Here is an 18,922-nt window from a genome sequence, read left to right on the forward strand (position 1 = left end):
GAGAGCTGTAGGCAAAGCTGAGCTGGCCGCGCTTGGCTCCTCAGCTTCTGGGAGCAGTTCAACCCGATTCGTATCCGATAGACGACTTCCACGGCGCGATAGCGGGATGATGTCAACACATCAAGGCAATCCGGCTAATTTGCGTGCAGGGATCGGGTATTGACTGGCCAGTTACACTCGCAGCCGGCGCGTCGCCTCACTTTTGAGTTACGCCATGGACAGATGACCGCCAGTCATGGTTAACCTCTAAACTTAGACCGGCACGGCTTTGCGGTGATGGCATGTTGTCCTCCCCGGCCCAGGATTGAATGCAGTCCTCGGCATGTGCCATCCCCATCAAACGTGGGGGTCACTTTGCGGGGATCAATTGCGGGGGATGGCCGCTACCCCGTGTTTTAGTGTCGCCCCGTTAGTCTCGAGCTTGAAGCTTAAAACACATGCGGGTTGGCCGAGCGGCAAGCGTGGGGGTGTCGGTTGACAACGGGTTATAATATCGAAGAGCTGCCTTGCTCAACCTGCTTTGAACACTTTCTAGCCAACAATCAAACATCTTTCTGAAATGGAGCCTGACAAGCCAGCCGTGATTCACGATGAAGGTGTGGACGTGGCCAAACCAACTACTATCGATGGGCTTCCGCATACTCTAGTCCTGGTGACAGAGGAGGATAGCAAGCGGATCGCTCGCAAAACAGATCGAACGATCCTAGTGATATTGATCTGGGTGTACTTCCTGCAGATTCTTGACAAGTCAGTGTTAGGCTTTGGTGCGACATATGGCCTGGAAGAGGACACTCATCTCACCGGGAACCAGTACTCGCTGGTCGGTTCAATCGCCCCGATCGCGCAGCTCGCATGGCAGCCCTTCTCCTCCTGGCTGATCGTGACCGTCCCGCCTCGCATCCTGATGCCTACATTAGTGCTTGGATGGGGCATCGCGCAGACCTGCATGGCAGCATGCAGCAACTTTGGCGGGCTAATGGCCACCCGCTTCTTCCTCGGCCTGTTCGAGGCTGGCTGCCTCCCACTATTTAGTCTCCTCACCAGCCAGTGGTATCGTCGTGCTGAGCAACCAATCCGCGTAGCAGCATGGTATGGCACGAACGGCGTGGCGACCATCATCGCAGCGGTGCTATCGTTCGGCCTCGGACACATCAAGTCGGGAGTAATGAAAGAGTGGCAAATGTGAGCCTCCTTCCACCCACTAGATAACTATCCGCAAACTAACCTCACTAGCATCTTTCTCGTTGTCGGTCTGATCACCGTCATCTCCAGCCCATTCGTCTACTGGCGCCTCGACAAGGACATCCCGTCGGCGCGCTTCCTCACCGAAGATGAGAAGCTCCAAGCGATGGAACGTCTGCGAGCAAACCAGACGGGCACGGGATCACGCGAATTCAAGCTCGGCCACGTCTATGAAGCTGTCCTCGAACCCAAAACCTACCTCTGGATCAGCATGGCCCTCCTTCTAAACATCGGTGCCTCCGTATCGAACGTCTTCGGGCCGTTAATCCTCCAAGGCCTTGGCTACGACACATACACCACCACGCTGCTGAACATGCCCTTCGGCGCCGTACAAGTAATTGTCATCTTGGTGGCCAGTTATCTGGCGCAAAAGGCGCGTCTAAAGGGCATCATCCTGGCGGCGCTAATGCTCCCCGTCGTCGTGGGCCTAGCCATCCTATATGCCGTGCCGCGGAACAGCTCCACCAACGGCGCCCTCATGGCAGGATACTACCTCATTGCCTTCTTATTCGGCGGGAACCCGCTAATCGTCAGCTGGATCGTCGCAAACACAGCCGGCACGACGAAGAAATCCGCCAACATGTCATTATACAACGCTGCCGTATCGGCAGGGAACATCATCGGTCCTCTGCTATTCAACGAGAAAGACGCACCAGCATACAAGCCCGGGTTACGGGCATGCGTGGGGATCTTCGTCGCATTGATCGCAGTGTTCCTCCTCCAGTGGGTGGATCTATGGGTACTGAACAAGATGCAAGAGAAGCGGCGCGTGCGGAACGGCAAGCCAGCCAAGGTAGTGGATGTGTCGATGCAAAGCGATCGAATGATGGCGATCGAGCAGACGCTGGAAGCAAACGGCGAGGAGGGACAAGCGCATGTAGGGGCAAATGGACTATTGGACTTAACGGATGGGAAGAACGAGGATTTTGTTTACGTCTACTAAACGATGTTCACGAGTCATGGCCATTGATTTGATCTAAATCTTAAATTACAAACATACATACATTACCATCCATCCCACACCAGATCAATAATCTCAACACCCCCTACACTCCTTAATCCACAACCCAATCCCCTTATAATCCTCACGAGCATCCTCCCCACCAAGCCAATAAATCCTCCTAATCTGCCCCTCACTCGGCTCCACACCCCACGCTTCCACCCCATCAAGAAGCAGATAATTCCCCTCGTCCACATCGAACCCAGTCACGCTTGCCCCGGCGGGAGCAGCTCCATTAGGTTCCGTCAGGGCAATTGGTGCTGTTTCGTCCTCGATGACGTAGAGGTGTTGAATGCCTGTGGTGGTGTCGTATTGCTTGTGGCCGGTGATCATGGTGTTGTTGGAGCCGCCTTTTACTGTATTATAGATGGGGGTGGGGTTAGTGTGTGCTTGGGGGGAAGGGGATGGGGGATGGGGGATGGGAGAGGCGTACGGATGAGAATGGGGTAGTGTTTGATGTCGCCGGTTCCGATGTATAAGTGTGCTATTACAAATAGATATTGAGTATGTGATTTGTGTAGTAATGTGGGTGATTGGGCTGGTGGTATGCATACTTCCATCAGTAACAACAGTCCAGCCTCCGTCTGCGACGAGGGTGTATGTGGATGGTAAGGAGGCGGAGACGGTTGCGATGAGGGAGGTGAGGGTGGTGGCGAGGGAGAGGAGCTTCATTTTTGTGGGTTTATTGAGAATAGAATTGTGGAGTTGACTCTAGGTGATGATATAGTACTTTGTATTTGGGAATATGTTGAAGATTGAGGGGGAGGGAGGGAGCAGGATATTTAAGTGCAGGTGTATCTAGAGGGGGGAGCTATTTTAAGATCATTTGGGGCCCCGCCGATCATAAGTGGCGAGTTGATTTGCATTGGTTCTGGATGTATGGATGGATGTAGTGGATGCAGGAATACTGCAATCATTCACTTGCAGATGATTTGAGTGGATTGCGATGTATGAGTAGTAAGAGTAATAAATAATGACATTGGCTATATCCAGTTACTACAAAATGGTGGGGTTTGCAGGGGAAGACGGGGTATATTCTAGACTACATAGTCGTAGGACAACAGTAGGACAACAGCATACTTCAGGAGAAAGATTATCGATAGACTCAATCTTGGGAACAATTGACCCCTGGTCCGGCTGATCGGGTTGCCCGGGTAGCAAACTAAGCCAACAACATCTAAGCGAACTGGATCTTGCGGGGGAACCGAACTTTGAGTTCCGATGCAATGTCTCACCAGCCAGCAGCCAATGGTGCAAGGGTGCTGCTACACAACCCAACCTTGCTTGGTTTAGAAGTTTGAGTTGCATGATGATGGAATGTGGCATTCAATGTCTTGGATCAAGATTCACAATCAAGTTCTTGTTCTTGATGACTTACCGCTAAGTTCTTCAATATATAGCGGAATGGCCATTCAAGCTTGAATAAGCTACAGCCAGTTACACTGGTGACCTGCTTCATGCATTTTGCTTGCAAAGAAGGGGCTGGGATCAGGGCATGCATAGTGGTTGAGTCGCAAACACATTGTAGGTCCATTGTAGACCGGTTGGTTAGGTAAAATGGGTAAAGTGTCTGCAGAATTGCACCGCATCACAGTGTCTTGAAGTGACAATATGTGAAAAGTGCATGTATTCCAGGACTCAGATGAGTCGTCGTCAGCTTCCGTATTGTATAGTGAAGCTGGGCATTGCCACGATTTGGAATGCCATGAGTCTTCACTTGTTGCCCATCATGTGAAGCAACCCGAGCCTTTAGCAGGACCAGTATCACCACAACATGACTCCTATCACGCATCTTACTGATACTATCACCACAGCGATCCTGACACCTCGTGTATGCCAAATTATATTCCGTTCTATACCGAAGCAGTGTCATTGCTTTGACGCCATGATCTACATCGAAAATGGCTCCTCCACCCAGGAGAGCAGACTCCCTTTCGAAATCGAAGAATGGGTGGAGATGGCCATTGGCATGTTTGTCATCCTGCTCCGACTCTACGCTCGAACTAGAGCAGTTGGCTTCAGGAAATGGCAAGGGGATGATTACCTCAGTATCGTGGCTCTTGTTCTTTGGGCAGTAAGTATATAATTCGCTAGCGAGGACGAGGGTGTAAAGGTTGACATACCGTATCATGTAGACGGAGGTCTTCATGTTCAAGTTCGTGTGTAAGCTCGTCTCTCCCCGAAGAGTGGCCGCCAACTGACAGGTTTTTGCTTTATAGTCCGCTTCGGCGCTAATGCCGGACTCAGCGACGAGCAGAGAGCATCCATGGAAGAGTGGGAGATACATGAGCGACAGTTTGGATCAAAATGCCTTCTTGTCAGCTGGTTTGCCTACGTCACTCTGATTTGGGTGTTGAAGGCTTGCATGCTGTTTTTCTATAAGCGTCTGACGTACGTTGACCCGTTCATATATATCAAGTCATTGCACCGCACTGAATCTGGGTAGGATTGGCCTTGTTCAGCAAAGGTTCGTTAAGGTCGCGGCAGGCTTGTGTTTGTGCACCTACGTCGCCGCCACATTGACTATCCACCTACACTGTAACCCCGTCAGCCAGTTGTGGCAGATTTACCCAAATCCTGGCAGTAAGTTAATAGTGCGACTGGTCTTGGGGTCGGCTAACGGGTCTTAGAGGCGTGTACGCAAGGCTCGGCGAATTACATTGCCATTCTGGTGACTAACATCATGTGAGTCGCAATACACGGTGCAACTCGACCGCTGCTGACGCAGGATGGTGTCGTCATCTAGGACGGACATCGTATTGCTCTCAATCCCTCTGCCGTTACTGATCCAAGTGCAACTCCCTTGGCGCCGGTATGTCCACCTCAGACACAGTTGTGAGAGCCCAAGTCACTCACATTACTAGGAAGCTGGTGATCGGGCTGCTGCTTTTCGGAGGCGTGTTTGTGATAATTGCCGCATTGTTCCGCTGCGTCCTTTCGCTATGGCACATTGAATCCGTTAATACCAGCAACCTTTGGGCAACGCGCGAGAGCGTATGTTCCCTCCCAGGTTACTCCAACTATTGTTCTGACCACCGTATAGGTTATTGCCATCATCACGGTCAACATTCCATGCATCTGGCCGCTGCTTCGGAGGTCATCCTCATCGCGAGAAGTATCGACTGGGGCCAGTGGAACCGGGCGGTACAAGTTGGGACCGTTAGCGGGGACGGGAACAGCGAACCGGAGACCAGCCGGACCCGAGTCTATCTTGGAAGATAGCCAATCTCAGTTTGTCAGTGATGTTCGGGGAGGGTCAGACCGAGTGGGAGAGGAGGTCGGGCGAGGCATCGATGGGATTCAAGTGACGACTGTGTATGAGGTGAAACATGATCAGTATGGAGTCAAGGATCGAGGATGAAGGGAGAATTGAGGAATATTCGAGTCAGTGATCACTAAGCACGTGATCCGCGTCCCAGACGGGAAGGCGGTTGCCGTGCCCGAAACAGTCTAGTGCCGGGAGTTGATTTTTCTCTTCAGTTTTCTCCGCTTTCTTTTTCCGTCTGCACTTTTGCCTCTCATCATCTTCTCTCCTTTGAGTACTCAAACTGCTACAGTCAGAATGTTCTCCAGAGATTGAGCTGTGTTTATTGTAATATGTGGTGTGTTTAATGTCTAATGATAAATATACCCCCAAAGTGTACTAGATTGTATCTGTCCGTTGCTAACCGGGCTAACCCACTCCAGTGTACCCCCGCCGGCTAGAAGGCCGCTAGAATCCACTTACTGGCCGCTTGCAACCCGTGACACCCCCGTGATTGGCCCGTGATTAGGTAACGCCATGGCAAAACAGTGGAGAGTTTTCGTCCGCGGCGACTGACGTTATGGAACGAACTCCCCCGATCTGGGAAAAACTCGGTCCAGACAACCAGACGAGAAAATCTTGCCGCCCCCCCCCCAAAGATGGCCACATGGAAAAAGGTTTGTCATGTCTGTCTCTGTTTCTGTTTTTCCTCTTCCCCAAAACTCAATCCGGTCATCATTGACGTTGACTGACACATCGACTCCCTCCCCAGCTGTCGTGCGCTGAGGCTGTCATCTCCGCTGCCTCGCGCTCTCTTCTCGCCTTCCTGATCTCCTCTCATACCTTTCCCCACCTCACCTGAACACCTGTCGGTTATGGAGGACAACAAGGCCGCTTCCCAAGGGAAGCTGCCCATCGACAGTGCCATCACCGAGGAGAATGGCTCCCAATCCCCTTCCGATCGCTCCCTCACCCCCTCCGGCTTGCGCGAGCGCCGGCGCAATGGCCTCACCAAGGATGTCGAAAGCGACAATGAGGAGGAAGAAACTAAGCTGAAGCGCAACTTGAAGAACCGTCACCTGCAGATGATCGCCATTGGTGAGTGGGAAACACCTGGGTCCGACAATTGACAATCCTGTGAACACTCACTAACCTCCCCGAAGGTGGTACTATTGGTACAGGTCTCTTCATCAGCAGTGGAACAGCCCTTGCGGAGGCTGGCCCGGCAGGTTCCCTTATCGCCTACGCCTTCGTCGGTTCCATCGTCTATTCTGTCATGTGCTCGTTGGGAGAGATGGCTACCTATATCCCCATCCCCGGTGCCTTCACCTCCTACGCCGCTCGTCTCGTCGACCCCAGCTTGGGTTTCGCCATGGGTTGGATCTACTGGTTTAACTGGGCCTCCACATACGCCGTCGAGTTGACCGCGTCGGGTATGATCATTCAGTACTGGAATGATCAGCTGTCTATTGCTATCTTCATCGGTGTCTTCTGGGTCGTCATCTCCGCCATCAACTTCCTTCCCGTCGGTTTCTACGGCGAGCTGGAGTTCTGGTTCTCTATCACCAAGGTCTTGACCGTTCTGGGCTTTATGATCTTCGCCATCTGCATTGATGCTGGTGTCGGCAAGCAGGGCTACATTGGATTCAAGTACTGGCACGACCCGGGTGCTTTCGCTCCCTACCTGATCACCTCCAATGAGTCCGTTGGCAAGTTTGTCGGTTTCTGGGCTGTGCTCATCCAAGCTGGTTTCTCCTACCAGGGTACTGAGCTGGTGGGTGTCGCCGCCGGTGAGACTGAGAACCCCCAGAAGACTGTCCCCTCGGCCATCCGCAAGACTTTCATCCGTATCCTGGTCTTCTTTGTCCTGACCATCTTCTTCATCGGCTTGCTCGTGCCCTACACCAACCCCGACCTGGCCAGCGGAACTGAAAACGCTTCTGCCTCCCCCATGGTCATTGCCGCCAACTTGGCCGGTGTCAAGGTCCTTCCTAGCTTGATCAACGCTGTTCTTCTCACTGTCGTCTTGTCCGCCGCCAACTCCAACGTTTACAGTGGCAGTCGTGTTCTGCTTGGTCTGGCCCAGGAGGGTTTCGCGCCCTCGATCTTCGGATGGGTCACTCGCCGTGGTGTCCCCTATGTCAGTGTGGCTTTCACCGCTCTCTTCGGACTTCTGGGCTTCATGAACGTCTCGGAATCGGGTACGACCGTCTTCAACTGGCTGGTCAACATCTCCAGTGTGGCCGGATTTATCTGCTGGACGTCCATCAACGCCAGTCACATTGCCTTCATGAAGGCAATGAAGGCGCGCGGTCTCTCCCGCGACACCCTTCCCTACAAGGCCATCTGGCAGCCCTGGTTGGCCTGGTACGGACTGTTCTTCAACATCCTGATTATCTTCACTCAGGGTTTCACCGCTTGGATCCCGACCTTCAACGTTTCGGACTTTTGGGTAGCCTACATCTGCCCCGTTTTGTTTGTCATCCTGTACATTGGCCACAAGGCGTGGTACCGTACCAAGTTTGTGCGGCCCATCGAGGCGGATCTGGACACCGGACGTCCGCCCTACACCACTTGGGAATCGAGCAACCCCAAGGACGGATGGGTGCGGAGGATCTGGGATAGCATCATGGGATAGACGTGGATATAGTGATGATGAATATATATTAGAAGAATCGGAGATTTCGTTTTGTCGCATATAGCGGAGTTTGGCGTGCATTTGTGTAACATATTTATAGTTATAAAGTTATCCGGTAGCTGATAGACAGCTACCAAAATATATTTAGATGCAATTTACATTCAGTATAATTAGCAATTCTTGCAATCTCCCTCCGCATGGAATACCAGTCTTTTCAGTGGATGTAATGGTAGTTACTACTTCATAGTAATATAGTATACTAGTAGCACTCTGATCCCTCACTATCCGCCACTTCCCGGGGCAACATCTGCAAAAAGTCAAAGACAACACTGAGCAGCGAAGATGGACTCAAACCTTATCATAATCGGAAGTAATTAAGCAAATAATAAGACTAGTACTGGTATATGAGATTTGGCATGGATAGTAGGTTTGAATTTGCATTTACTGAGGAGAATTTTACTAAGTAGCTTCGGAGTTATATGTATATATTTGCTGGTTGGGGTCAGCCCGTTAGATGTATGGCCTCTGATTCCTATTTACTAAGGGTGTACCACACACACTACTTACTAGTACGATCTGATATTACGATTTAGGTTGATTCCAAATTAATGATTGATCAGCGTGCAATCAAGCGCTCAGTTAAGGTTTTTCTCGGCATTAGACGAATACATTAGTAGGTGGTTATGGCGGTACTTACCGCTTCTACCACTAGTACCAATAGTAACTAGTACCACTACTGCTACCTACACTATACAAAACACAAGACTACAAAAATCATCATAATTAACAAGTTATTTGTTTTAAAAACAACTTCATGATACAAATATACTCTAACTGTGCGTGTCCCAGCCTCCCAAAGCATAGCATAGTATCCCCATAAATGGTCGTAATCATGAGTCTTAGTCTTTCCGTGTCAATTAATAGTACTTAGGTATATATTCCCGCCTCTTTCTCAGCGCCAGATGGCACTGACTGTAGTAACCGGTGTGCAGAATCCAACTAGATACTCGCATTGAGTGTCATGCCTCTGCACATAATTACTGAAAGTCTTGATCCACCCCGTTCTCCGCATACACTTGCAGACTGTACTTGGCAAACGCACTCCGCATCCGCATCTGCTCTCCGTAACGACTGAGAAGTGGCGGCACGATACAGAATATCGTTGCTAGCACGGCCAGGATCGAAACGGCCACGTTGGCACCCAGTGCGTCGAACATGTTACTCCCAAACAGTGGGAACGCAGCCGAAAGCAAGGATCGAATGATGGAGAGAGCAGCAAAGCCGCTAGCAGCGTAGCTCAGATAGCTGTCTGCCATGTATGCCGTCACCACGATCTCCAGCTCATTGAGTGCGTATCCGATAAAGAAGAGCGCCACCACAGAAACAAACCAGTTGACATTGGTCACTTGGGGAGGGATCGTCCAGGCGAACCACCAGAGCGCGATCGCGAGTACAGGTGCTCCAATGTAGATCCCCGTCAGCTTGTGTTCTGGCTTGAGGACTCCGCACTTCTTCTGGCGTCTTCGGATTATGCGATAGTCCACGATGCGGGTCAAAGCGTTGGGGATAACACCGAGTCCGAGGGCGAGGAACGGGAGGGATGCTTGTTCCGTGCTGAAGCCGAATTGCTCGTAGACCGGGGGAAGCGCTTCCGTGAAGAGGTAGACCAAGGCCACGCAGACTCCGAATATCATTGTCACGATAAAGACGATAGGCTCGGTTAGGAAGAGACGGAGAGGCCGCAAGAGGCCGAGATGGAGGAAGGTGCGCAGGTCCGGCATGTAATCCGGGTTTTGTGCCTTGAACGTATCGTTCCCGGTCAGCTTACGGAGAGTTTGTACTTCCCGCATAAGAATTAGGGATGGTCGAGATTCTTTGATGCATAAAAGAAGCGCGGCGAGGAAGGCGGAGACAATAGCACCAACGTAGAACACCCATCTCCTAAGCCAGTGTTAGCAATCGCAAGGCAAAAGGCTAAGAAGTCTCCCACCATCCAAAGCGAACAGAAATATACGAGCTTATAATAGGCCCGGCGCTGACACCCATACATGCCATCGAGACGTAGACTAACATAACAAAGATCCTATCATGCGTATTGAACATGTCTTCGATACTTCCGGTAATCACAACGGTAGGGATGGCTGACAGGAAGCCGGTAATGAAACGGCCGACGACCAGGGAGGGAATTGACGGGACCGCCGCGATGACCAGGCAGAATACGCTGTATAAAGATGCGCTAAAAATATAGAGCTTCTTTCGACCGAAGGATTCCGAGTAAGGGGGAAATACAATTCCCCCCAGACCTTGTCCTAGAAGATAACTATAGCAATTAGTGTCTATTGCCCGGCGATAGGAGAGTGTTGGTAGCGCACGTTGAAACATATAGAAACAATGTCAATGTCTTTGACGTCCCGAACTCGGCCTGTGCGGCTGTGGCTGTTGTGGCCTGTCAAATGTGAGACATTGTGCATATGTGCGGAAAGCACTACTCACTCCTGAGGTACTGAGACATGTCCTGGACAGTTGATGTCAGCAACATATCGCAGAAGTCCCAAGATAACCTCACGTGAAAAATTCCAGAAGCGAGATCACAACAATGTCGTAGGATTTGCGCACTGGGTGCCAATTCCGCGGATGTTTGGGATTTGTTCGAGCCCAGCGCAAGTGACACCCGTCTGGGGTCAGTTCTAGTCCATGCTCGGCAGCAAGGACGTTGAGATCAGAAAGCTCTTCAATGCCGAATTCGCACATTGTGAGAATATCAACCGCTCACGATGGATGTCTCAGTCCATCGGTTGGTTTTAAAGACCAGGTGGTTGTGGATCAATCAAGGGATGCATACCTCGAGTTGTGGTTGTGGAGATGATCAGTAGAACACGCGGATCACCTCCCCACTCGTTTGCCCCTTATTTGGACTAAAGAAGCTGGTGCGGGTCAGTGCGATGGAAGGGAAAGGATACTCAACCACGACCAAGCAACGGGGCGTGCCTGCTAATGTGCCTAGCCGTGGTTAAGAGCCAGGAAATGACCCGAGCACGTAGTACACACTGGGGTTGTATGCTGCGGGAGTATCTTTGCGTGACGTGTCACGGAGCATCTTTATCACAGAATGGACACGGATCATCCACAGGCTTATCATCTACAGGCCGTGTCAAGAGGCTCGGGGCGTTGGAAGGTCTTCTTCATATGGGCATGTTGACGGGTAGCCGGCATACAGACTTCGCAGAAGGGGGCTCTGGACCTGTTTCTGCTCATAAGGCTAGCGACTCTTGGTATAGGGTGGCATGATATCACTTCCCACATTCTGGAATGTAGCACCTTAACGAGCACGCAATTGGCTATAGGATAACGAGCCCACAAAAAATACGCGCAACAGGCAGCGTCAGACTCGTGAGGGGGTTGTGTATTCCACGCAACAGCTGTCGATCCGCGCATAGCTGAAGATTTCTTGATATTCGTTCCCCGCACTTCCCATCATGGTAAAGGAACCCATGATGTTGGCATTGGACCGGTGGCGGTTGGGTCTCCGTCATTATTGCTGACCGGTGAGAACGAGCGCTCTATTCTGGTTCCCTTGTGGTAAGCAGAACGTGCGATTTGACTGCTTAGTGTATCCTTTATCGGAGTGTTCCCAATTTAGGGCATGTTTCAGAACGGTCAACAGCCATTAGCGCCCTAACGTCGTTAGTGTTGACGATCATGTCCGGGGAATCTGGCCGTACCGTTATGCGTGAGGACTTACATATGGATGCAAAGAGCAGGAACCATGGGTTTGAAAAAGCCAGAGCTAACGCGGCGCAGTACCGACCATGCACGATACACTGCTTAGAGCAATGATGCTACAGGCAAGGAGGGCATCTCACGTGGACGCCAGGTCCTGAGGGCATGAGCACCTGGCCGACTACTATTCGGAACAACATTTCCACCAGACCCGAGCAAATCGGAGAAATAAAGGGAGGTCATGTTGGTAGCAGAGGGGCATACCTGTGGCTGAACCAAGCTATTATTAGCTGCTCAACTGCATGGCGCTATCGTTCAGCGCCAAATCGTTGGCGTGGAATGAATGCCTGGCGAGAGGAGTGCGGCGCCTAGCGACATCGGTGTTACCAGAGCGGCCAACCAACCTCGACATGTATGCATAGAAACTAAAGCTAAGCTGCAAGGCTGTGGTCAACGATGGAATTATTGGACGCGCTCAATGTTATCTGTTCCATCGGCGTTCATGGAGTGTGCCTTGGCTGCGGCAACTGCTCGCAGCGCATAATATATACCAGTGACTGGACATCATTATTTTATCATCTTTGGAACTTCCATCTCTCAACCGAAGAGCCAACTCCTCTACTTCTAGAAGATCGCACGTCCGCCATTGCTTCCGGAAAACTCAAATTCCATCAACAGTTACCTAAAGCCCACATCAACCGCTTACCTCCGCACCGAAAATGTATATCATCAAATCGATCGTGGCATGCATCTGGGGACCATCGCCCAACGTCCACCAAACCGATGCCCGCACTTCCGCTGTTGCATCTGACATTGTCAACATCCTTCTGACCGGTGAAGCCCACGAGGATATTCAGAAAAGATTGAAAGAACAAGTTGATACCAACGGGTGGAGCGAGTCCATCGCCCAAGCTATCCTCCATGGTCTCAGCGACGCTATTAAAGCTGGAGCGGAAATGGCCGGCCCTGCCGCCGACGCTCTGACGAAGGCCAAGGAAGCCGCAGTGGAATTTGCCAAGGAGCACCCAGTTTTTGCAATTCTTCTTGCCTTGGGGGTGCTGGCGGTCTTAGCACCGTGGGTGCTCGAAATCTTGGGATTCGGAGAGTTGGGACCAATTGCCGGGTCGTTTGCGGCGAGATGGCAATCAACATATTCTGGCTATGTACCTCGTGGCGCACTTTTTACATATTTCCAGAGCCTAGGAATGAAGTGGCATTGGGTGGGTTAAGTGTCTCTTCGCCAAGCGCCGTTGTGCTGATGAACGGAAACTCAGGTGGCCCAGATGATCAGTATTATGCCATTATTGGGACTGGGGTTAGTAAGAGTCAAGTCAAAGCTGTAGTTAGTGTCAATGAATGCCAAATGCGTTGCAGTCCCTGAGGCATTCCCAATATCGCACCACGTATGAGACTTGCTCTGGTTATCGCAGCAGACGGCTACATGTAAAAGAAGGCAGCTGCCAGTGCTTCAACAGACCCCACCAGCGGGCGGAATTATTTTCCACACGACCCAGCATATGGAGGAAGTAGTGCTCACTGAAGACTTATGCTCAAAAAGATTAACATAAAAAAGTATCGAGATTCCGACCGAGCCGGATGTCCACCCAGATGGCGCTGTCACACGTCAAAGGGCGCGACAACGACAACAAAGCTTATCTGAAATCACCAATGGTTCGCCAGGCACACCCGGCCCCATTATGTGCTTGTGCTCGTGACGGTGCTGTATCGTCTTTCGGGATTTGCTTAGTGCAGATGTTATACAGACGACCGGGAGCACAACTGGAACAGGCATAGGGATCTGCAAGCCGAGGGTGGGAATGCGTCGCGTGGGTTCGGTTATCAGGCTTCACCTTAACCTGGTATTGATTTCTTCTCAATCAGCCCATCGAACAACCAGGAGGATCGCGAGAAGTTCCAGAAGTATTCTGAAGCTGTAATGTAACCGATTCTGACCAGATAACAATACGAGAGCCGCACGCAGCCTCGGTCCGGTCGGTGATCGGGTTGCCGAACTCACAGCCGAAGCCTCCACCGAGTGGAGCCATGCCGTACCAGTGGATCCTGGACAAGCATTGGGATTTGCCCATGGCTCAGGTCAAATCATTCTTCACCCGGCCAGTCCCTTGGATGCCTGCAGCAGATGAATCAGGGTAGCCCTGCATAGTGTGATCGTGTCATAGCGCCATCGGGTACCAGGCCTAAGAAAATTCCTCATAACACGCCATTACAGCCCCATCAAGCTAATCATTCTTATAACTACGCTACTCCACCTGCCTTGATCTGTCTCAGTTCATCATGCTCCAACCCCAGCCAGGTCTTTCACGAGGATCTCAACCAAATCATGGCTAAGATTCCTCACTGGCGTCTGATTGTCGACCAGAGTGTTGTCACTCAGGAGATCATCGACTATCCCTATGTCGGCTCAGGGACCGAGTCCGACCCATTCGTCGTAGAATGGATTCCCAATGACCCACGTAACCCCATGCTCTTCAACAAGAACATGAAATGGGCCTACACCATTATTGCCGCATTCGCGACCTTTGGCGTTTCCATGGCCTCGTCCGCCTATGCGGGCAGTATTGACCAAGTGATCGAGCACTTCAACATCGGTACTGAGGTAGCCACTCTGGGTGTGTCACTGTTCGTGCTTGGGTTTGCTGTTGGGCCCCTTGTCTGGGCACCGCTGAGTGAACTCATCGGCCGCCAACTTGTGTTCTTTGTCTCGTATATGGGCCTGGCCGTATTCAGTGCTGGTGCAACAGGCTCGAAAAACCCATGGACAATCATCATCCTGCGATTCTTCGCTGGCTCATTCGGATCCAGTCCTCTAACCAACGCCGGTGGACTAATTGCAGACGTCTTTCCCGCTGAACAGCGAGGATTGGCGATGAGTGTCTTTGCGGGTAGTCCCTTCCTCGGACCGACCCTTGGGCCCGTCATCGGCGGTTTCCTGGGCCAAAGTGCAGGTTGGAAATGGGTTGAAGGCTTCCTGGCCGCATTCACTGGCTTTATCTGGATTGTTCAGTTCCTGCTTGTTCCCGAAACCTACGCCCCAGTTCTCCTCCGCAAGCGCGCCGACCGTCTCAGCAAGCTCACCGGCAAGACGTACATCAGCAAACTCGACGTCGAACGTGGCCGTGTCTCCGTGACCAGCGCCTTCGGAGCGGCTCTCTTGCGCCCATGGATCCTCCTCTTCGCTGAACCCATTGTCTTCCTTCTCTCGCTATACATGGCCATCGTATATGGCACGCTGTACATGCTCTTCGACGCCTTCCCGATCGTTTACCAACAATTGCGCGGCTGGAACGAAGGAGTGGGCAGTCTGCCCTTCTTGGGAGTTATGGTCGGAATGATGTCAGCTGTAGGATACAACATGTGGGACAACAAGCGGTATAAACGTGTGCATGAGAAACACCGTGGGTTTGCACCTCCCGAGGCACGTCTTCCACCCTCCATGATCGGCAGTATCACCATTCCGATTGGGTTGTTCTGGTTCGCCTGGACCAACGGTCTCAACGTTCACTGGATCGTCAGTATCATTGCGTCTGCTCCGTTCGGATTCGGCATGGTCCTCGTCTTCCTAAATATCATGTCGTACCTGATTGACGCGTACACGATCTATGCTGCCTCAGTATTGGCAGCCAATTCCATCATTCGAAGCTGCTTTGGCGCGGGATTCCCTCTCTTCACGACATACATGTACCAGAACCTGGGTATTCATTGGGCATCGTGCATTCCGGCTTTCCTGTCGGTCGCTTGCTTGCCTTTCCCGTTCATCTTCTACAAGTATGGTGCCGCTATTCGACGCAAATGCAAGTATGCTGGAGAAGCGGATGCATTCATGAGGAAACTCGCTGAAAAGTCGCTGAACTCGGAGAAGGGCCAGGAAGTTGCCAAGGAAGAGGCCGAGGCGGTCGCTGATGGAGTGGATGAGACTAAGGTCGATCGGGAGTTGGACCTTGAGCGCGCCGAGTCGGTGGCTACGGCATCGGTGTCGAGTGATGAGCGTGAAGGTCGGAAGTATGAGGCGAACCCGTACGATATCGATCGGGTCAACACGAGAAACTCGGCGATCACGCAGCGATCGAGGTCGCGGTCGGTCAAGTCGAAGCGGAAGAAGTTCCTTGGATTCTAAGGCGTTAGGTGATTGCTGCAGTGCAGGGGAGAAGGGATGGAGGCTCATCCACCCAGGCAGTATGTAAGTCGTGTGGAGAAGTGATCATTTGCTTCCGAGATACCAGTTTGTTTGTTCAATTGTGATAGCTTGCCATTCTTTATAACTATGAACGATAATAGAATAATTAATCAAGTAATTGACACTGTTCTCGAGCCAGATCCAGTCCTCAGCAAATATCATATGCAGAATGTGTGCAACCTATGATCCATTGTAGTCATTACATTTATCATATAACCTCCCTTATAGATCATCTAGAAGTCAGCAGGCTCAGGAAGTTTCTCAGGGGTATCTTCCCGATACCTGTTGGTGATCAAGCCCCCGAAACTCGGCGACCAGGCAACTCTCGGCGTCAATACAGGCAAATCCCACAGCTCAGAGAGATACTTTAAAATCGAAGTATGAGTGAAATCGTTTGGCTGATTTATGGGGCGATTCTGTACAACACCCTTCCCAACCCAGGGAGACATCAGCAGCGTGGGGACGCGTATTCCCAGTCGATCGAACTTGAACTCAATCCTGCTTCCGTCTAGAGCCCACTCTTTATGAGTACGATGGTCACCAGGGGGCACGTTCTCAGGCGGGGAGACGTGGTCCGCGAAACCTCCGTGTTCGTCAAAGGTCAGGATGAAGAGGGTCTCGTTCCACTGCGGTGAGGATCGAAGCGCCTCGTAGATACTCTTGATAAATCCCTCGCCCATATTTATAGGGGACGGAGGATGGAATGACATGTACTTGCAGCATTCAGGATTGATCCAGGTAAACTGTGGAAGGGTGCCTGCCTTGGCGTCGCGGTAGAACTCGTCGATGGGCTTGATGTGTGTCTCGGACTTTCCGGTCCTCAGAGTCCACTTATAGAACAGTGCATCGGGGAGGAAGCCAGTCGTGTTGGAATAATTGATCCAGCTGATGTTAGCGTTGGACAACTGTTCGAATATTGACACCTGAGGCAGAGCCGAGGTCAAAAAGCCAATGTCGTTCATTCCATGCCCATAGCTAGTTCCAGACGTCAAGTAGGCGCGGTTGGGATTAGTAGGACCCGGAACTGCAGCAAACCAGGCATCAAACAGTACAAAGTTCTCTGCCATAGCATTGAGGACAGGGACATGGTCCGGGGTGTAGTAGTTGACGACTTCGGCCGCGCGGGAGAGGTCGCCGTCGATGCCGTATGAGCGGACCTGTTCTGTCACAAATCCTTGCATGGAAGCACTACTGATGTTATCCGGATGATAAGTGCTGTAGATCTGCATTGATCCACCCGCGATGGAATGGTCGGGATCATCGGGGGCGACATTCTTGGCGGTAGGTTTGGCACAGACTTGGTGCGATTTATGATCTTCTATATCGGAAGGGTTGCAATACTTTCTATTCACGAGGCCGTCAATTGTAGAGTTGTATGTCAGGCCTCCCGCGTAGGTGTCAAATGAGAGATTTTCTTGAACGAGTACCACCACATTCTTGATAGGAGCGTGTGGAGACGATGGTTTCTCGGACGGGCCATGGGGGAGGCCAGAGATACCTAGGCCCAGAAAGAGCAAGGACAGGACCAGCAGTATACACATAATCAAGAGGATGGCCGTGATAAAGATTGACTTGGCCCAAACCAATATCCATCGTGATGCTGGTTGTTGGGACCTACCCTTTATGTCGTCGTCCACTTCATACTGTACAACCTCACCATCGGCACCGAGAAGGGGACGACGCTCTTCGGGAGGCGGCGTCCCACGTGCTTGTTGCAGCGATTTGGCATCCATAGTGACGGTACAGGGGATGAAGTTGTACGATCGTACCACTGTGGCGGAGGGATGGAGAGACAAGCTCGAGGCTTGCAGATGAAGAAGGGAGACCTTGAAAGGTCGGGGAATATCCAGGCGGGGCCCAGCAGGGCCGATTGGCGGCCAATGTCTCGATCTCATGCCGGCAACAACGCGAGCCATTGGCTGTCGCGGGACGTAACACGGTCCAGTCCCGCAGGACTAGCCAATCTGGGAGGACCCGCGCGCTTCTCGGCAAGCCGGAGTGCATGTGCGGGGTTGAACTTGTGACCATCGCTGGATAGTATCTACTGTGTAATGAGATACTCCCTCCACTCTTCAGGCTGCTAGTACTCACTCCCACCATTCCCCAGGGCTCAGACAGTGTGACAGAAAGATACTCGAAGAACCACCGAGTACTTCCGTCCTGCCGGAGTGTCCTGCATCTCATGGCCAAGCACATCTAGCCACACCGCCTGGATGTGCAACAGCTGCGGTCACCTTGCGACTGATCCAGGTGCCATCCTAGGCTTCACGCCCTGGAGATGTACTGCCAGCTACCTTTCGGATTGCATCAGGTATATCCCGGTCCCAGACGACTGTTTTCATCACGGTTGCTAATCCATTCTCCGACCGAGCAGTCCGAACGAAAACGTCATAGGCACGATGCGGACAGTAACGGGCCCCCTCACGATTAGACACTGACAAACTGCACCACTGAATGGCGAATCAACTCCCGACCCATCGTCAGATTAATTCTAGGGATGCCAGGAATGTGGCCAATATGGTAATGTTGGCATCGATATTGAAGTGAATGTCGGGTTCAGGCTGTGACAATCGCTTCTCAGGAGGATAATCACATGCGGCCATCACGAGATACGGCGATATGAAGGCATACATTTTGTCGTGTCACACCCCCCTTCCCTTGAAGGTTTATCGCGCTTGAGTGGATAAGTCTGGCCGCCGCGGTAGCATGGTATCGGTTCAACGGAGAAGGTGAACTAGAGTATGTATCTCACATAGTCGGTAGGGATATGGGACGTTTCCTCAAACGCCAGCGCCCTTGCTGGCCAGATTGAACCCGTGCGGACGATCGACCTTCAATGCTGGGGTCGGAGACATTGTCTGGCTGGTCTTATGACGAAGTTCT

At 51.7% G+C, this 18,922-nt stretch overlaps 9 protein-coding genes across 9 annotated transcripts; 5 read left to right on the forward strand and 4 right to left on the reverse strand.

Moving 5' to 3' along the window:
• Positions 1 to 559: 559 nt before the first annotated feature.
• BO87DRAFT_395977 (putative MFS transporter) lies at positions 560 to 2,185 on the forward strand (the record flags this gene model as incomplete). The annotated part of the gene is made up of 2 exons (XM_025625219.1): positions 560 to 1,182; positions 1,234 to 2,185. The coding sequence occupies 2 exons, from the start codon at positions 560 to 562 to the stop codon at positions 2,183 to 2,185; spliced, it is 1,575 nt and encodes a 524-aa protein (XP_025480811.1).
• A 22-nt stretch (positions 2,186 to 2,207) lies between these two features.
• Positions 2,208 to 2,990, reverse strand: BO87DRAFT_458066 (uncharacterized protein). The gene is made up of 3 exons (XM_025628849.1): positions 2,797 to 2,990; positions 2,676 to 2,726; positions 2,208 to 2,598 (listed from the first exon to the last, which is right to left on the reverse strand). The coding sequence occupies exons 1-3, from the start codon at positions 2,912 to 2,914 to the stop codon at positions 2,279 to 2,281; spliced, it is 489 nt and encodes a 162-aa protein (XP_025480812.1). The 5' UTR covers positions 2,915 to 2,990; the 3' UTR covers positions 2,208 to 2,278.
• Positions 2,991 to 3,182: 192 nt separating this feature from the next.
• On the reverse strand, positions 3,183 to 3,792 carry BO87DRAFT_27268 (uncharacterized protein). Its single transcript, XM_025618908.1, has one exon. It carries the CDS (start codon positions 3,566 to 3,568, stop codon positions 3,239 to 3,241), a length of 330 nt encoding a protein of 109 aa, XP_025480813.1. The 5' UTR covers positions 3,569 to 3,792; the 3' UTR covers positions 3,183 to 3,238.
• A 335-nt stretch (positions 3,793 to 4,127) lies between these two features.
• On the forward strand, positions 4,128 to 5,603 carry BO87DRAFT_424838 (uncharacterized protein; the record flags this gene model as incomplete). The annotated part of the gene is made up of 8 exons (XM_025627263.1): positions 4,128 to 4,316; positions 4,378 to 4,405; positions 4,462 to 4,633; positions 4,689 to 4,825; positions 4,873 to 4,927; positions 4,989 to 5,054; positions 5,107 to 5,236; positions 5,286 to 5,603. The coding sequence occupies 8 exons, from the start codon at positions 4,128 to 4,130 to the stop codon at positions 5,601 to 5,603; spliced, it is 1,095 nt and encodes a 364-aa protein (XP_025480814.1).
• A 575-nt stretch (positions 5,604 to 6,178) lies between these two features.
• On the forward strand, positions 6,179 to 8,299 carry BO87DRAFT_375525 (amino acid permease). Its single transcript, XM_025623063.1, has 2 exons — positions 6,179 to 6,584; positions 6,650 to 8,299. The coding sequence occupies exons 1-2, from the start codon at positions 6,362 to 6,364 to the stop codon at positions 8,122 to 8,124; spliced, it is 1,698 nt and encodes a 565-aa protein (XP_025480815.1). The 5' UTR covers positions 6,179 to 6,361; the 3' UTR covers positions 8,125 to 8,299.
• A 734-nt stretch (positions 8,300 to 9,033) lies between these two features.
• BO87DRAFT_356530 (MFS general substrate transporter) lies at positions 9,034 to 11,223 on the reverse strand. The gene is made up of 5 exons (XM_025621375.1): positions 10,691 to 11,223; positions 10,618 to 10,639; positions 10,497 to 10,546; positions 10,115 to 10,444; positions 9,034 to 10,065 (listed from the first exon to the last, which is right to left on the reverse strand). Exons 1-5 carry the CDS (start codon positions 10,873 to 10,875, stop codon positions 9,162 to 9,164), a joined length of 1,491 nt encoding a protein of 496 aa, XP_025480816.1. The 5' UTR covers positions 10,876 to 11,223; the 3' UTR covers positions 9,034 to 9,161.
• Positions 11,224 to 12,452: 1,229 nt separating this feature from the next.
• BO87DRAFT_375526 (uncharacterized protein) lies at positions 12,453 to 13,091 on the forward strand. Its single transcript, XM_025623064.1, has one exon. It carries the CDS (start codon positions 12,564 to 12,566, stop codon positions 13,071 to 13,073), a length of 510 nt encoding a protein of 169 aa, XP_025480817.1. The 5' UTR covers positions 12,453 to 12,563; the 3' UTR covers positions 13,074 to 13,091.
• Positions 13,092 to 14,142: 1,051 nt separating this feature from the next.
• Positions 14,143 to 16,032, forward strand: BO87DRAFT_375527 (MFS transporter). The gene has a single exon (XM_025623065.1). The coding sequence runs from the start codon at positions 14,186 to 14,188 to the stop codon at positions 15,977 to 15,979; it is 1,794 nt and encodes a 597-aa protein (XP_025480818.1). The 5' UTR covers positions 14,143 to 14,185; the 3' UTR covers positions 15,980 to 16,032.
• Positions 16,033 to 16,272: 240 nt separating this feature from the next.
• BO87DRAFT_424843 (putative phosphatidylglycerol specific phospholipase) lies at positions 16,273 to 17,955 on the reverse strand (the record flags this gene model as incomplete). Its single annotated transcript, XM_025627264.1, has 1 exon — positions 16,273 to 17,955. The coding sequence occupies one exon, from the start codon at positions 17,953 to 17,955 to the stop codon at positions 16,273 to 16,275; it is 1,683 nt and encodes a 560-aa protein (XP_025480819.1).
• Positions 17,956 to 18,922: the final 967 nt, after the last annotated feature.

Source organism: Aspergillus neoniger, assembly GCF_003184625.1.
Source record: "Aspergillus neoniger CBS 115656 unplaced genomic scaffold BO87scaffold_12, whole genome shotgun sequence".
Lineage (NCBI taxonomy): Eukaryota > Fungi > Ascomycota > Eurotiomycetes > Eurotiales > Aspergillaceae > Aspergillus > Aspergillus neoniger.

Coding starts and splice junctions, on each gene's coding strand:
- BO87DRAFT_375525 (XM_025623063.1), top strand. CDS start 6,362: ATGGAGGACAACAAGGCCGCTTCCCAAGGGAAGCTGCCCATCGACAGT. Junction 6,585..6,649: donor CCTGCAGATGATCGCCATTG/GTGAGTGGGAAA, acceptor ACCTCCCCGAAG/GTGGTACTATTGGTACAGGT.
- BO87DRAFT_458066 (XM_025628849.1), bottom strand. CDS start 2,914: ATGAAGCTCCTCTCCCTCGCCACCACCCTCACCTCCCTCATCGCAACC. Junction 2,727..2,796: donor GACTGTTGTTACTGATGGAA/GTATGCATACCA, acceptor TATTTGTAATAG/CACACTTATACATCGGAACC. Junction 2,599..2,675: donor ACACTACCCCATTCTCATCC/GTACGCCTCTCC, acceptor TCTATAATACAG/TAAAAGGCGGCTCCAACAAC.
- BO87DRAFT_375527 (XM_025623065.1), top strand. CDS start 14,186: ATGGCTAAGATTCCTCACTGGCGTCTGATTGTCGACCAGAGTGTTGTC.
- BO87DRAFT_375526 (XM_025623064.1), top strand. CDS start 12,564: ATGTATATCATCAAATCGATCGTGGCATGCATCTGGGGACCATCGCCC.
- BO87DRAFT_27268 (XM_025618908.1), bottom strand. CDS start 3,568: ATGCCACATTCCATCATCATGCAACTCAAACTTCTAAACCAAGCAAGG.
- BO87DRAFT_356530 (XM_025621375.1), bottom strand. CDS start 10,875: ATGTGCGAATTCGGCATTGAAGAGCTTTCTGATCTCAACGTCCTTGCT. Junction 10,547..10,617: donor CATGTCTCAGTACCTCAGGA/GTGAGTAGTGCT, acceptor ACAGCCGCACAG/GCCGAGTTCGGGACGTCAAA. Junction 10,066..10,114: donor ATTTCTGTTCGCTTTGGATG/GTGGGAGACTTC, acceptor ACACTGGCTTAG/GAGATGGGTGTTCTACGTTG.